The 16,922-nt window shown below is 34.4% G+C and overlaps 1 protein-coding gene across 1 annotated transcript in view; it reads right to left on the minus strand.

The window, feature by feature from the left end:
• The window catches only part of KIF14 (kinesin family member 14), a 66,383-nt gene that overhangs the window by 30,012 nt on the left and 19,449 nt on the right, over positions 1–16,922 (minus strand). Inside the window, exons 22-29 of the mRNA XM_051625156.1 lie at positions 16,729–16,823; positions 15,897–16,118; positions 15,560–15,744; positions 14,817–14,975; positions 14,142–14,261; positions 11,711–11,785; positions 10,945–11,083; positions 10,434–10,805 (exon numbers count right to left, since the gene is read on the minus strand). Of these exons, the coding sequence (XP_051481116.1) occupies positions 10,434–10,805; positions 10,945–11,083; positions 11,711–11,785; positions 14,142–14,261; positions 14,817–14,975; positions 15,560–15,744; positions 15,897–16,118; positions 16,729–16,823 (1,367 nt within the window). The remainder of the gene's footprint in view (positions 1–10,433; positions 10,806–10,944; positions 11,084–11,710; positions 11,786–14,141; positions 14,262–14,816; positions 14,976–15,559; positions 15,745–15,896; positions 16,119–16,728; positions 16,824–16,922) is intronic.

Genomic DNA, 16,922 nt, shown 5'->3' on the forward strand with positions numbered 1-16,922 from the left:
ACACGGAATATTAAGACATTTTTGACAGGGGAATTTCTCTTAAGCAGTAGTCACCCTAATGCTGTGGAACTGCAAACTAGATACATGGCTTCAACCTACTAACACCTACACAAAGGAGAGAAATATTCAGTCACATTATTTCTTTAGCTTCAAACAATATTCCCAATTTAACTTAAATGTACCAGTCACAATAACTTATTTTTAGGTTTATCAGCTTGTACACAACATTTTCACTACTGGTTACAAAACAGTTTTTAAGATATCATGAACAACAAATTCTTGAAATAATTTCCTCCTCCATGTTTATAACATTTTATCTGAAAACTCCAATTACCTGAGAAGTCAGAAGAAAAGCCAGCTATGCTGCTTTTCACCTCTGTGCATTTGTATAGAACAGGTTACTGATGTCTTTACTTCTCTGTGCAGAGAATGCTGGTTAATGCCCTCTCAGGACACAGCTTCACTTGGTTAAAGTGCATCTCACAGAATGATCTTTATTCTCTGGACATCATAGTCTACCAATACAGCATTGTCACTGTTATGTGTCTTGAATGTGTTTTATGTATTATATGTCTTACTGAAGACTCATCTTTCCTAGACCACTGCTGTAAACTAATAGCATGGCAGTGTAGTCTCAAGTACAGTGAAAAGGGGCCATTAAATGGACAGATTAAACAGCAGGTTTCACAGGGGTTCTAAGTGCTCTAAGAACAGCCTCACAAGCTCATCTAACAACACAATTAATAAGCACAAGCTTCTATATTCAAATAATAAAGACTATTTCACTTACAATATAGAAGGATACTGTCTATAGCAGGTTTGCAGTCAACCAAGTTCCTTTACAGTGTTATAGCTGTATCCCTGAAAAGTGTATACTAACTTAGTTAACCTCTTGCAACAACTTACACCTAAGTTATTCCCTAAAGGTTAAAAATACCACCTTAACTAAGCAGATCCTCCTGAATTTAACAATCTATTTATTCAATAAGAGCTGCTCATAAAGATACAATTAGACCACTGATTACCTTTGCAGCTGGGAGATAGGAACCAGCTAATCTAATTGAATACTTTCTCCCCCATTTGTTGAATGAGAAAGTTTCTCACCTTTACACAAAGCACTGAGATCTATGAGAAACATTGTAGATTCTTGTAATTGCAGCTACAAGAGGACATAGTTTTATGATGACTTAATAGCATCAGAAGTTGGAGGAGATAAAGCCATAGCTATTATAAGTATATTAGTACCCTGCAAAGAGAAATCCTCTCTTTAAATTACATCTAATGAAGAATCATAGAATCATCAAATCGCTACGGTTGAAAGGGACCTTATTGATCACCAGGTGATCCTACTTCTGGGTTACCTACTTCTAGCTTTCTAAAAACAAAACACAAAACCAAAAGAGTAACCCCAACTTTAAGTGCAAGACTCAATATATACATCAGGAGACATATCCAATATGGACTTGCCTCATTTGTCTGCAAAAAGCGTATTTAACATTGCTCATTAGTTGAAAAAAAACAAAAAAAAAAGAAAAAAAAGGATTTCTAACTGTTGCTTTCATTTCACATTTACTCATAAGTCTTATTAACCCTTTTATTCCACTGCAATGCCACTACAATACAAACAATTCCAGAAGAATCCCATACTACCAAGACACAATATAACGTTTAAGTTTTTGCAAGCAAAATATTTGAGAAGCTGGATTGCATCATGCCCATTTTTATGCTTTTATTGGACATGTGGGATTGTGAGTAAATGTAGAGTGCTTATTAAACAAGGAATCTCTCCCTCAAAAAAAAAAAAATCCTCACCCCCTCTGACTACCTCACTGATTTATAACCTCACTTTCATAAGAAGCAAAGCCAAGGATGGAGAAAGACAAGAACAGTGTATCTCAGATCTTCTTAGACATTTGGATACAGCAGCAAACTGTGATGTAAGGAGTATTAACAAACCCTAGGGATTATTTTAAAAGGGAAAAATGTTACTAAATAATGGAGTTCCCCTGAAGACATGAACAGGTTCTCCTAGTAATATTTCTCCTATTAAAAGTAATCCTAAATGAACCTGTTTCATCATTAAAACATATTTACAGCAACTTCTATTTTGAAAAGTTAACCTGTTAAAAAACCAAAAGATTGTAAGCTATTTCTTACCTACCAGTTATAACAGGAAGCAACGCAATTTCAGAGTTCCATTCCAAATCTCATCCTCAACCCACTATGTGACTTGGACAGACAAGGAAGAATAAGGAGCCATCCAAGCCCCTGTGTAGCAAAACATGAGTTTACTTGTAAGATTTTGGAGGCTAGAAGTGGCTGAAGAATGAACTTGAAGTTTAATTAATTTGCTTCACTTAGTCATCAGCCCTCCTATCTTTACATTTTCCAATACTAAATCTGAGCCAATAAAATTACTTTTTCTGTGCTATTCATGTGAACCTCACAGGAAAAGTTATCCCTTGAGATTGATTACATAATTAGGCCCACTATTTTAGGAATCCAGTTGTGATATTGATAAAAATTATTATTTTGCTATAGTTGCATAAGCTTTTATATGCCTTTTTTTAATAGTAACTTGAATGCTCTGAAAAAGCTAAACTAAATGTGAAAAAATAAGTTTAGGGTACTAAATATTTTTGCATATAACAACAGCTATCTTCATAATTACAGCTATACTGCAGCTATCATATAATTACTTAAGTGAATATATAACAGAGTATTATCCTGTAAGCTATACAATCAGATTTTTCTAGAGAAATTAATGTTTTACGAACATGGTACGAGTGATAACTTTTACGTAGTGATGATACTCCTTCTATGCCTGGCTAGGAGACGCTGCCTAAAGGGCTGGTAACTGATAGACCCTTGTGAAACACTTCCATCTTGTGGCTGCAATAGGAATAATACAAACTGCCGAATAAGTTGCGACCTGGAATACTAAAAGCAGATACAATCTTCTAGTTAACAGAAAAGCTTAATATTTGACCAAGCTTTTCCACCACCTTACCAGAGGAGAAAGAAAAAAATAAAATATTAAAGCTACCACATGAAATATCTGTCTTCTTGAAACTACTCTTTTCAGGAACCACATGGTATAGGCCAGCAGAACTTTCCTATAATAAAAGAAAGAATCTGAAACTGTCAGTCTAGAAATTTTTGTTTCTATCCATCTTTTTCTGAGAATGCTGTTCAAGGACTGGGCTGACAAGTGGCAGAATTAAAACAGCTAAGAGAATTATGAAAGAAATATTAATAATTGACAAATTGTTTTGGGTAGAGAATTACTGATTCAGCCCTAGCAGTGGGAGACGTTAATTTTACAGCAGAACTATGGAGGGAAGTATTCCAGCTATCCTGAAATACTTGTGGGACGTAGCAGCACACCAGCACAGAAGAACACCAGCAGCTCTTGCTGCTGGAGTATTTTGGGGGTCCGCAATCTAGCAAATGCTACATCTAGAGCACTCCATATGGATACCCCAGAAAACACAAAGCTAGAACCAACTCCCTGAAGTCTCTCTGGGCACCCCACAATTCAGACACCCTCTAATGACAGCATCAGTAGAGGGAAAAAGTACAGGTTCAGCCCTGCAGCATTAGCCACTGCTGTCTAAGATCACTAGGTAGAGGCACAAACAAAAGTTTTATGCAAACAAGAAATAATTTCTTATACTTCATTGTATTAGTCCATTGCTTATCACTTTTGCTACATACAAAAGTCACAGTACTACCTGGATTCCCTCTCTCCTGATAACCAGCAAAATTAGAACAACAAATACACTGCTACACAACAGGATGAATACAAAAGAACACCTTTGCATACTTCCTTTTGGATGGTGTTACATGCTCACAGGGTGTGTGGGGTAACGATATTATAAGAAGTTCACATGTACTATACACACCTCACAACTTGATTAATCATCTTGTGGAAAGAGTCAAGTTTATGATATTAAACTTGCATATTACTGGTCATAATCAAACAAGAACTGAAGGCCAGCTAAGTTAACACCAAAATAAGCTCTTCTGATTTTATCTTCACTAATCAACTACTTAAACAAATGCTTTTAAGAATTTAAGTTGGTATTTTAGGGGTAAGAAGCAGAACTGAAAGAATTTCCTTTTAAGGGGACAGGCAAGGGGCAAAACACAAGACCAACAAATTGAGCCCTATTTATCAGCTTTGCTATCAACTGTTGAGGATGGCTTAGGCATTCAAAAACAGCATTTGTTTTATTCCCCACTTACCCTTCTGACATTGTGAAGTCCCATATGGTCAAGCATTCTTTAAAAACACTTAGGATGCCTACTTACAGCATACTCCAGAACTAAACTGCAGGACAATTTACTTCTGAATCAAAGTATCTGACATGAAATATAATTTACATGTTTCAACTTCACATGTTCTCAACTCACCTTACTTTTTTTGGTCTCCTCATATAAATTACTATCTGTATATGGCCAAGTCGTGATACAAACTACCAATAGAGAAGTTCAGATTTGTTTTTTTGGTGCTCAAAGTCGATTCACATTTTCTTTCCCTCTCTCATGTCTGTTGATCATCGTAATCTTCAATACTTGACATTTATTTAAATTGCTACAAGTAACATTTGAACAAATTCACAGACTTTAAAATATTTTAAATAAGAAAGGAAAATACTCAAGGTCAATTTGTTTAAGTACATTTTTTTACCATGAATGTTTTTCTCTATGCTATACATAACTATATGAAAAAAAAAATTAAACTGCTCAGACAATAGCGTATACCAATGTAAGTGAAGTATTAAAGTAATGTTATTAAGCTACTACAGTTGTGTAAATATTAATCAAGTAATGCTTGCAGTAGGCTTAAAGAATCTGCATGAAAGATGTCAAGTACAGTTTCCATATCCATGTGGGGGGTTGTGTTGTTTTTTTTTTAATTGCAGACGACTATCATGAGTTTTTTCTGATACTCTCCTTCCTTTTCCTCAACTATTAATACATCTTTCTGATTACAATTTACTTAGACTTGCTTTTATTAATACAGATATTAGAAATTAACTCAGATTGAAAGATACCTGAAATAACATTTCTTATGCTGTCTATGGTGCTTGCTGTTGATGAAATGTTAGCTCAGGAGATCTCTTTTTCGGTTTTGTCCTGTTTTCACTACAACAATCAAATTATATTAATGTTTATTAGATTATATATACCATCTCTTATTCTAGCAACAAATGCTAACCTGAACATAAACATACTAAGACAACAAGAACAAGCAAGCAAAAAAGAGGGCAGGAAAAAAATTCAAGAGTAACCAAGTCTTGTTACATATACTGACTTCAAGTCCTAGAAAGAGCAGAAAACTGAAAATATTACAATTGTTTAAATACATAAAAATTAAATTAGGATTTTTTTAAAAAGCAAACAGCCCTTTCTTTGGGAAAATGCATAAACAATCTCAGATCCTACTGAACATCTAAATGGTAATTAAAATGCTGTACTAAAATAATGATAATAACAACAAACTTTAAAAAAAAACTAACCAAACACCCACCTTATCATGGAATCAGAAAAGCTGCAAAACATACAAAAGCAACAGGACTCAGCTAATCACAGTATATTGAAGTATATAAAGAATGATATGAAATTTCCTGCACACAAAATAATAGCTTATATTTGCAGAGATGAATCAGATGTAGTCTTCTCTTCTGCCTGCAGATGCCATTACTGGATCAAATTACATCTAGACTGAAGCTTATTGTTGTTTCTTCATCTGGAGTATTCTCATAAGTCAGTGAGTGCCAGAAGATTTTATTTATACTTATTTTCTAACACAGGTATATGTTCTTTAAAAAGTAAAGCTAGAATGTGCTTTTTAAAAGTACATTTAAATATAACATGTCTCAGTAAAGACAAGCTAACATTGTTTGAAGGCTTCTCAAATAATCCAGTGTTCATAGTCTGAAGTTATACTTCCTTCTAGGACTGTTATCTTTTTTCAGGACCTGAAATAAAGGTGTTTTGTATTCCCAACTATGTATAAAAATGAACAATTTAGTGCCTAATCACCAGTAGACTCCCACAGCTTTACCAATTTCCACAACAAAAATAAACATATTTTCTTTTTTGCAGTGGTTCACCTCATTTATTCATGCTGGATGACAGTGAAATGTGCAATTTTATTTTCCTGCTATCAAATACATAAAAAGAGGCTGAGTTGTAAAAAGCAATAAAGTAGTAGATAAATATTCTCAGAATTATGTATGCTTATTAACATAGTACTATTTTCCCACTCAAGTATAAAACTGAAGAAATACCTATTTCTTACTAATTGCTTTAAGTGACCGCGATTATGAAGATAGTTTACTTCAGTAGTAAGGTTTTTCTTTGTTACATATTTTCAAATGCAATAAGGGTAGAGAAGTTTAATAATAATCCACCTTCCCACTTTATATTTAAAATTGGAACAACCCACTCCTATTTTACTTTTATGTTAGCCAATAAAATCAATGAGTTTAGTACATAAAGTACTAATTACTTTTTACCCAAAATCTGACTGAATAATAAGACAGTACATTAAAGGAAACAACCAACCGTAGAAAAAAAACCCAAACCATAACAACAAAACTCACTAACTACAGATTATATCAGTGCATATAACAAAGTAAAGCCATCATAACCTCACAACCTCATAAACAACACATCCTATTCAGGCCTTTAAACATTGCTTCATGTGCACGTTCCTGACTGTTCACTCAACACGTCTTTCAGGGATGCACAGCTCGACTGTAGATTTGAGAACCTCTGAGCAAAACCAAATTCAAAACCAAAAGTAGTGCCCCCATATTTAGCTCTTAGCAGTACATCAGAACTATAGTGACAAAGCTTCACCCAAATCCATAAAAGCCCCATCCATAAAGGCGTGTGTGAACAGGCTCTGCTGGTACCTGTGGCTGCAGAGGGAGAAACAGTAACCAGAAAACGTTACCCAAAGAGAGAAGTGCACATGCTGAGGGGTACAGCACATCAAAGTCTCTTGGATAAGCCAACACAAGCCTCCACATCAGAGCCATAATCTCTCATTTTTTGCTCCAACTCCACAGCTATGAGTGATTTTTGTGCAGATGCAAATGAAGTGTGAAGGAGCAAGTGAATGTACTACATGAATCTGCTGGAAGTAAATATCTTAATCCTATGAACAGCAGTTAATTAATAAAAACTGTTTTAATAAATATTGGTTGTGAACCCACTCCCATCTCAATTGCCCAAAGATATATTCAACACCAATATATATTCCTGCCAAAGTAATTAACTGTGACATACTAAAGTAAAAACTCTACTTAAAGTGCATTCTTCTGTGTATTAGCACTATCTACCAGAAGCAATCCAGACCCTGACTTTACAGCCAGATCTGCAACAATGTAAGATGGTGAAAATATCTGGACTGTCCTGCACAGCCCTTTATCTCAACAATATCAGGGTCTGCTTCATCTCACCCCTATGCCTAGGTAGCTGATGCAAATACTGTCTTCAGCCATGTGTTTCTCTGCTGAACTGGGCTTAACCCACACCTACGTCCAACTTCTTGGTAAGACTAGTAAAATAACATACCATCCAAATCAATCCATCCCAAAATCTGCCTGCTATGGTCCCAATTCCTTGACATTCATAATTTATAAACAGACTTAGGTATAGTTATAAATATACCTTATGGTATATTACACCAATAGATTACTGGAGCCTCAGCTAGGCTTGTTGATGTATTAATGCCATATGTTATGAGAGCACTAGCTCACTCTGATGATATATAGTCACTGTATATATCGTAAGAACGAAGCACTTCAATGATGTATAACTATAACAAGGGCACCAAGCTGAAGAAAATAGTAGCAGGAGTAGGTTCTGTTAACATAATACTCTAAATTGTGAATATAACAATGTGCATAAGAGAAAGACTGATTAGACATAGCTGGCATGGAGAGGAAAAAAAAAAACCACAACCGAAAAAACCAACAACAGGCAAGCAGCAAGAAGCTATTAGCAACATTTTCACTCATCCTGCAACAGCTAAATTTGATATGATTAAGGGTGCCCATCTGATATCTCAGTTAAAACTCTATCAGAAGCCCACTTCTTTGCATGGTGTCTCTCCTGAGTTTCAGAAAGGCTAGAAACTGAAAGTCAGTTTGAGCTCCAAGTTTGCGTTTCAGCCTTAGAAAGAAGAAAAAACAAAAAAAAATGACAGCCAAAAAAATTATTGTAACACACAGAAGTACAAAACCCAAGATATTTTCTGAGCAATGTTTCTCATTAAATGCAAGAACAAAAGCAAATATGATTAATCATTTGTGCAGATGGAACACCATTAACACACTTGCATAATTTTGCAGTGGGGACTTGGGATAACAACACTATATTTAGTAGCAGAAACTGGAAGGGATTTGAGTATTGTGACATTAATAGGTATAAATTAACTAATGAGTATCCAGTCTCTAAATGTGTACTGTTAAGTGTCTTAATAGAGGAAAGAAAAAGTCTTTTCTTGTTTGGTTTCACTTGTGAGCTACAGAAAACAGTTCTTACTACTTCAGATTTTTAGGCTATGGTATTTCTGCAAGGAAGCAGTACTCTCAGTGACATAGGAAGGTCTCAAAACCCAGTATACACAGAAGGAAACAGACATGAAATTTACATTTAGGGTTGTAAAAATTGTTCATCAGTTACATGATCTAGTTATACTTTTTACAATGCTCACACTTCTATGCATGATTCAGAAGAACCATTTATGTTTTTACAACTTTCAGCCAAACACCAAATAATACATTTACAGAAGTGAAAAATATACAAAGTTTCTCTTCATTTTTAAAGCACTGAAATCTGAACAATGAAAGACACTTGTTAACCCTTGAGCAGACTTCAAAGGCCTAGGAAAGCAATAAAGCAACATCACATAGCATGTGAGAAGGAAATTATAGCTAAATTAAAAACTGCTAAATATTTCTGAGGGCAGCACTGCACTGCAAGACATTTTTTGACAACATGGTAAGGCATATGAGTATTAAGAAAAACATGTGGGTTATTGGTTCAGCATAGTTGTTTCCCTGTTTCCTTAAAAAAAAATCACAGAATAACAGCTTCAATTATAACTACAGTATGGAAATGTTCAAATTAAAAATATTATTGACTCTCTTTACTGTAGTCTTTTCACAGAAAATAGTTCTAAGAGCCTGATATGTTCTCTAAGACTGAAATTATCAAGATGTTGAGCACCTTACCTCAGAAGAAAAAATAACTATGATTATCTGGCTTGGAAGCTTTGATGTATAGGAAAAAACTTTGGATTTATCTTACAAATTTCTCAGCCCTTTTGACAGTCAACTGCGCTAGGTTCAAGGCCTCCTAAAACCAATTATTAAAGAATAAAGACTCAAATTAATTTTCATCCTCACTATTAATTTTCACTGGCTTCAGCCAGAAGACTAAGGGTAAGAGGTTAATCAGTGACTACAGTAAAAAGCACAGGGAAGTAGTTGATTGGGATCAACAGCCTCATGGGATGACTTACCTATTATTTAGAAAGAGCTATGCTTCTAATCCACTGTGAATAGCACTGAAAGTGATTTGAACAATCAAGGGATAATTTACTAGCTAACAACAAAACTCAATATGAACTTACTTCAGATCGAGTTGAAGAGCACCAGCATTGGTACTGCCCAGATTTTGCAATGGGCTACAAAACAACAAAAAAAAGCCTTCATCAAATAAGGTTGTAAAGTACTTGTATCATCTCTCATAGTTTTTCCCTAAAGAAATTAATACAAAGATTGTATTAATGGCTGAGGCTGAACATAATTGAGATTTAAAAAAATGAAAGCCATTTAAAACACTTTGAAACTGCAGTAGCACTGCTAGATTATAATGCAGCAGAGGTGAAGAAACGTTAACAAATAAATTGGTACCCACCATCATCTACCTTTCCAGTATCTAAGATAGGAAGGCATTCTTCTTATCTAACTGTATGCAACATAAATACATGTTACAAATGTCCTTCAAAGGAATCTCCTTCCACTGTTACACAAGAGTCCTAAGTCAAAGGTTTAAGATGAAGAGATGTAAGTGTCCTGCAAAGAGTTTACTGTTTCCTAGTTATTCCCCAACAGTTTTTAGTTTCTCTATTCACATTAGGCCCAATATTTTTTTTACTTACTGCATTAAATTCTAATAAGCTTATGTAATAAATACTTTTATTAAAACAAAAGGCACTGTATTTTGAAGTCTAACAGATCCTTAAGGAATTACATTTTTTCCTGTTAAATTTTTGGTATTTCTTATATAACCATGTCACTTACTTTCACACCACTTACTAATATTAGCAATAAATTTTAGCTTTTGTGATATGTTGCTTTCCCTGAATTTCTGGATAATAGTATATTATACCCATTGTATCCTACCAGGTGAAGGCTCAGCAGTAAATTGAAGTGAAGTCTGGTCTTTGTGTGTGTGTTGTGCAATCTCCTTCTGCTTCCAAACCAACTTAACTTCACCTGATGCAACCTGCCCTCCTCCAGTCTCAGTAGTTTCATTACGAAGAATTTGAGATTTCAGTGATGACTGTCCTTGTTCAAGTTCAAAATTCATAATAAGGGAATCAACCAGAGAGTACAATTCATCCAAGTTCATAATAGGCATGGCTACTTTCTCAATAGGATTGTTTGCAGAAGTAGAAGACAAGGCAAATACACTGCAATAGTTGTTAAAATATCCTGCTATAACACAAATCTTTTCTGTAAAGCTCCTGAGAAGGCTTGTGTTTCTGTACGACTCTATGAAAAACAAAAGCAAAAAAGAATCAAATGCAGCATTTTGCAAGGAGAAACCAAGTAGCCCTCCCTCTCTCCTGCTTTACAGGTCTCCTTTAATCCACAGGTTTCTACCAAGTCACATAATAACCCAGATGAATACCTTGTAAAGTAGAAGAAATTATTTGACAGACTTCATATAGGCACTGCTCCAATTCCAAGTATTTTGCAGCAATGTTAGTGCTTTTCTTTATTTCCTGATACAAAGATTCTTCTTCTGGTAACTGAGATTCTATTTCTTTCTGTATGAATAAAGAGCAATTTAATTAAAAAGCCGAACACATGACCGTATATTAACTATTCAACATGCCTAGTATGGATTCAGTCACATAAAACAACACTGACATAAAATGAAAGTGATGCCAAGTCACAAAACCTAAGATAAAAGAAGTGCAGATTGTTGACAGGAGAAAAAAAAAAAAGTGCAAATGTAGCTGTAAAATCCAGAAAAAGTTTGGTTCTTGGCAAGTAAATTAAATCATCTACCGTGGCTTTTAATTTGTAATATCAATAACTATGGCCTTAATCTACTGCAGTACTTCAAAAAAATTACACTAGCATTTATGAATTTGAGGCTTTCAAGTTAAAAGAAAACAACACAGATGCTCAGGCTGTTCATAATGAACACAAGATGACAGGTAAGATACAAGTACCTCCAGAAATATCTTAAAATTAAAATAAAATAGTTTTTAATGGAAATGCAGCAGCCAGAAAAGTTAGCATTCCAATCACAGGAATGCCATTGAGACAGAAGGAGTTATCATACAACTGTAAACATATAGAGGATAATTTAAACTATTCCTCTTTGCCAAGTCCATCCTTTAAATTTAAATCCCAGAGTCAAAGCACACATGTTGTGAAACACTTACCTTTCTGCAATGAGAGATGTTATTTTCAAGGAATCTGGCTAATGTCACAGCATCATCCTTTATTCGATTTTGAACCTAAGAAGAAACTTTTCATTATATTGTACACTTGGTTCGAAAAAGTACCTTTGTATTTTACAAGGATAACTGTGAACACTGGCATACTAATGAGAAAATATTCAAAAGCAGAAGTAACATTTTCTGCAACATAAGATGCAATTCTTCAAATAAGATGTGAACTGGTAGAAAAAATTGTTAACTATATCTGCAAGGTTTTAAGTAATCTCTTAATATGAGAGGATCGAATGAGACAACTTAAGTATTCATTTAGAGGTTGTTCTGTAACTTTAGTATCACTGCCATTCCAAGTGGAAGGGGTAATCCCTCGTTAGTACCCTGGAGCATTCTCTATCCAACTTCACATTAGTGTCACCAGCAATGAGCACATACAGGAAATGTGCAGCTACAAAGGGATATGCTGCAGGTGACAGCATTATCTGGAAAGCAGACTGCTCAATTCCTTTTGCTGGAACCAAGAAGCATTTGGGATCAGAATATAAAAGATTTTGGGCAGTTTCACTGTTATCCGTAGGATTAAAAATGACAACTGTGAGGACCAGAATAGGAAGAAATTTTTGCTTTCCTTAAGACTGGTTTGAACCCAGGTCATGTATTACAGATTTTTAAGTACTAACAAGTCCTTTGGAAAGAAACATTTTATATAACCCAGCTTATTAAGGATATTGTCTTATTGGCCACAGTTCCGCAAATTTCTCAACTTTGAAAAAAAATAACAAAAATAAAAAGAAGAGGCAGTAGACAGGATTGTTCAAATTCAATTGTCCTTGCATGTTGTCCATAAAAAACATTTATTCAGACTACAAGAGGCAGAAGAAGCCTATATATCCCAACACTGAAAGGAAACACATAGAATATATACATCTAGTACCTTGCTAAAGAACATTTCAATCTTTCCAAAGTATTTCCTTGGAACTCAGCCAGGCTTTCTGTCAAAATGGCTTACTCAGTAAGAAAGTGGTAGCTTGCTTAATGGAATTGTTGTACAGTCACAAATATTTTTAACTATGATGCTTAGTCCTTTTACTTTCCTCTCTATTTTGCATAACTCCCTATAGTGTCTTCCTCATGATTTGTCACCTAAGCATAATAAAAGCAAAAAATAATAGGCTGTAGCTGAAAAAAAGCCCCTTCAGGCAAATACAACCCATTACTGAATTCAGCATGTAATGAGGTCTGTTCTGCTTCAAGTGCCAAAGTATGCTAGACGTACCGATAATGGTATGTTTGTTTCATGAAAAAGTAACTCCTCCCCACAAGAAATCAGGCTTCAACATACTAAAAAACACCCAAATCTATTTGATAAAATATAACTGCTAAACTGCTATCTGGCACAAGGGGTGGAAGTATGCACACATCTGCTTATTATGAGATAGCAGGAATATCTCTTCTTAAAAATTACAAAAATAATTAAATTGAGGTCTTATTATGAGAGATAAAAGCTTCCCATTTACGTAATTCCTTCTCATATTATAATAAACTCAGAAGGTGACAGGAATAACTCATTAATATAGTATAAATAATTTCCTTTACCTTTGCTAGGAAGTGTAATAAACAAATTGCTCAAATTTAAATACCACTGCTGCATGTCAACCTGGACAGTATGTGAACATCAGCTGTGATTTCTATGAATTGTATGAAATCAAGCATGACTTCATTTCATACAATTCAAGTTCTGACTTGTGTGCTATAAACAGTTACTTTAGTAAAATAAGTTCTCTCTAAAGTACCCAGCTCATGGAAGTGCTTCAGCATACACCAAGCGCTAAGCACATGAAAAGACCAGTTATGAAAAGGTAACACTGAACTATTTTAATATCCACATAACAGGCTGTTTCAGACTAGGACTGTAAGAACAATGACAAAATGAATAGTTCAAGCTTTCTATTAATCTTCATGACAATAGCAGTGAGTGTAGCAATAGCAGAGGTGATTACTAATAAAATGTAAAATAAAAATTAACAGGATCATACAATGTTGCATAATAAATATGCAATACTTTTACAAAACAAACTTAACAGAATATAGAATAAAATGTCCACTCGCTCCTTTGCAGCAGTTTTCACATTCTCCCTCTCTTTCATGGTTACACTGAAAATTTACACAAAATGCCCTCCAATGCACAAATTTTTCTAAATAAACATTCAATCTACATACTGATGAAAGGCTAAACATTGTAAAAAATGCTGCAAGATTTTTGTCAATATTCCCACTTGGCACCCATCTCAAACCTGTGTTACTAATCCTGACTATTCCTACTGTAAACATTCTAGACAGAACTGTTAAAAAATAAAAGGACATGCTCAAGTACTTCTAAGATACAGCATTAGATTTTTTTTGTTTTTTTCCATCTCACCTCATTTTGTGGACATTTTGTCATGAGTTCTTTCTGCACCATTCTTGCTCTTTCCTGGACAGTATTAACAAGAAACTCCATCCCTGAGCCTACTCCATCATAAATGGCAAGAACAAAGTCCTTTTAAAACAAAGGTTCAAAGAAATAACTATTAAAGGAATTTATATTACCTAAAACAGTTTTTTCCTAGTGGGCAAGAAATGGGATTTTGTTCAGAGCAAATAGTTCAGTGCTGGTCTATTGTCAGTCACATGTCATTCCTGGACCACAGGGATTCAGCACTTAACCCTCCTTTTCCCAACTTTCTTCAGACTTCTAAAAATTCTATGTAGTACTTAATCACAGATTACTGAAATAAGTATTGAATTTCAGTGAAATAGGTAGACGTGTACCATCTCAGTGCAGATACAATCCTAAAAGCATGGTACTTCTTTCTCTTTATAGGTCAAAATTACACAGATCTGAAGTGCGTTTTTTAAGGGTGAAACACCCAGCAATTTCAAAGGTATTAACACATATATTTTCACCATAAAATCAGAATTTTAGATAAACTCCAAAATTAATTAATGCAGTTGATAAAATTATTATTTGTAAAAATTTGCTTCTGAACACAGTTATTGAAAATACATGTGATGTCAACATTAAAATCACTATTTCTAAACAATATTTTTTCACCTGTAGACTACTTGCAAGAATGTTGTTCTCTTCAGAAAAGGAAATATCCGTTCTTGTGACTACTGCAAAGTGTCCTATGTATTTCATTGTTAATTTTACTGTTTGATTTACTTTGCTACATGCTTCTGTTACCATCGAGGATATATCTGAAGAACATCCCTGAGAAATAAAGGCATACCATTAATTGAAACTAGAAAGCATCTTTGGTCAAAGAGCACACACTTCCTATAAAACACGAGTTTGTAGCACACAGTAGCTTGAGGCATTTTCAGCTTTACATCTTCCTACTTCCATTGGCTTCTCTTCCACAGCTAAAAGAACATACATTGCAATCATAGAGAAGAATAGTATAATTACATGTACACAGTTTAAAAAAATTACTCTTCACAAGGCTGTAAAGTGAACAAGATATATTTGCTCATCACTAATTTATAAGCAGCAGCATTTCACAATCCAACCTAGCATTTGCTTTTGTCACTGCTTGTTCGATTTTCCCTTTTTATTTTTAGAACCTGTGCAATTGTCAGACCCTGGGCACAGGAAGGTCTGCATTGCTCTGACCTAGCATATGTAAGTACCAGTTTAACCAGCAGACATGCAACCTTTGCTGTTCATCTTCCTTAAATGTGTTCATTTGTCATTGCATATGTTGCATATTTAAATGCTTTAAATAAGTCTGTAGTAAATATTGCATTAATGCATAGAACTTGCTCTTCAGAGATTAATTCTTTAATATACTTTACCTGAAATAGTAACTGTAAATAGCCTCCCAAGTTGTTAACTTCCTGTTTTATTTCTTCATCGACTTGTACAGACACATGGCACTTCTGGACATTGTTATGCCAGAGCTTCATTAGAACCACCACTTGGTCAAAAGCAGAGGTAATTCTGATGCTATAGGACCGAGCAGCATGATCAAGTGAGAAAACTACAGGAGAAAGAGATCTATCATAAGGTTGCCCTTGCAAATTATTGCAGGAATCTTAATTCTTCTAATAGACAAACATATGAATGATTGTGCATCTGTAAGACAAGTCATTAGTAATGCTTACTTTAAACTGTTAGGAAAATGAGACTTACAGTTTTCTTGACATTCTTCATCTTGCTGTTCATATGCTTTTGAAATGGCAGAAACTCCAGTAACAATTATAAACAAATTACTTAGGAGACAATCTGCTATGCTTTTTCCTCCTTCATGATTTTGTTCCAGTAAATCTAAAGCTGAACTTACAGATTCTTTGCAAATTCCAGGAAGAAATGATTCAGAAAAGTTGGGGCATGTGCCAGACTTACTCTGTGAACCTGTGTGTTGTAGAAACAAAGCACATTTGGAAGAAACTCTTGAAATTACTGAGCAGTCAGCATGTCTTTAATGACTATTTTATATTGCTTCTTAGGCAATATTCAACTACTCAAAATAGCATGATAGAAAAATGTGTATACAAAATAGAATTCATACAAATTCTACAGTAAAATTCTTTAACAGGAATTAATTTTCTTCAACAATCAAACCTACAGAGAGACAGAAAATAACAAAATTCAGCCAATAACTGAATGCATAATATATTTCGAAAAACTAAAGCATCCAGTACATCAGAAAAAACATTTGTCACATGAGCTATCACCTTTCTCCCATTAACCTGCATAGTTAAGTGGAGTAATGTTTTAGAATTTAGTAAGTGCTATTCAGGAAGTTTTTGCCCTAAGAAATACTAATAAAAAATACAAAAAACCCCAAACAAACCTAATGTTAACAGCTTGACATCATAAATTTAAAGATAGCAACCTAACATTCTTTATTTTGGTTTCCAGTCCACACTATTTTTAAACTACTAGAAGCATACGCTTTTTATACATCTACTAGATTCAAGTTCTCAGTATGAAATGAAGTGTTCTACCATATAGTAACTACCTGATATACAGGAAGTTTGTGTACTCTGAATTGGTTGCAATTTAATTTCAGATAAACATCCAGAAATTCTCTTACTCTTCATGAAACTTCTGCTTCTAGGAAAGGACGGAAAAAGCTTTAGAAGAAAATAACATCTCTCTCCATTCCCACAAAGTTCAGTGAATATTAACAGACATAATGCAAACAAAACAAAC

This window comes from Apus apus, chromosome 7 (genome assembly GCF_020740795.1).
Source record: "Apus apus isolate bApuApu2 chromosome 7, bApuApu2.pri.cur, whole genome shotgun sequence".
Classification (NCBI taxonomy): domain Eukaryota; kingdom Metazoa; phylum Chordata; class Aves; order Apodiformes; family Apodidae; genus Apus; species Apus apus.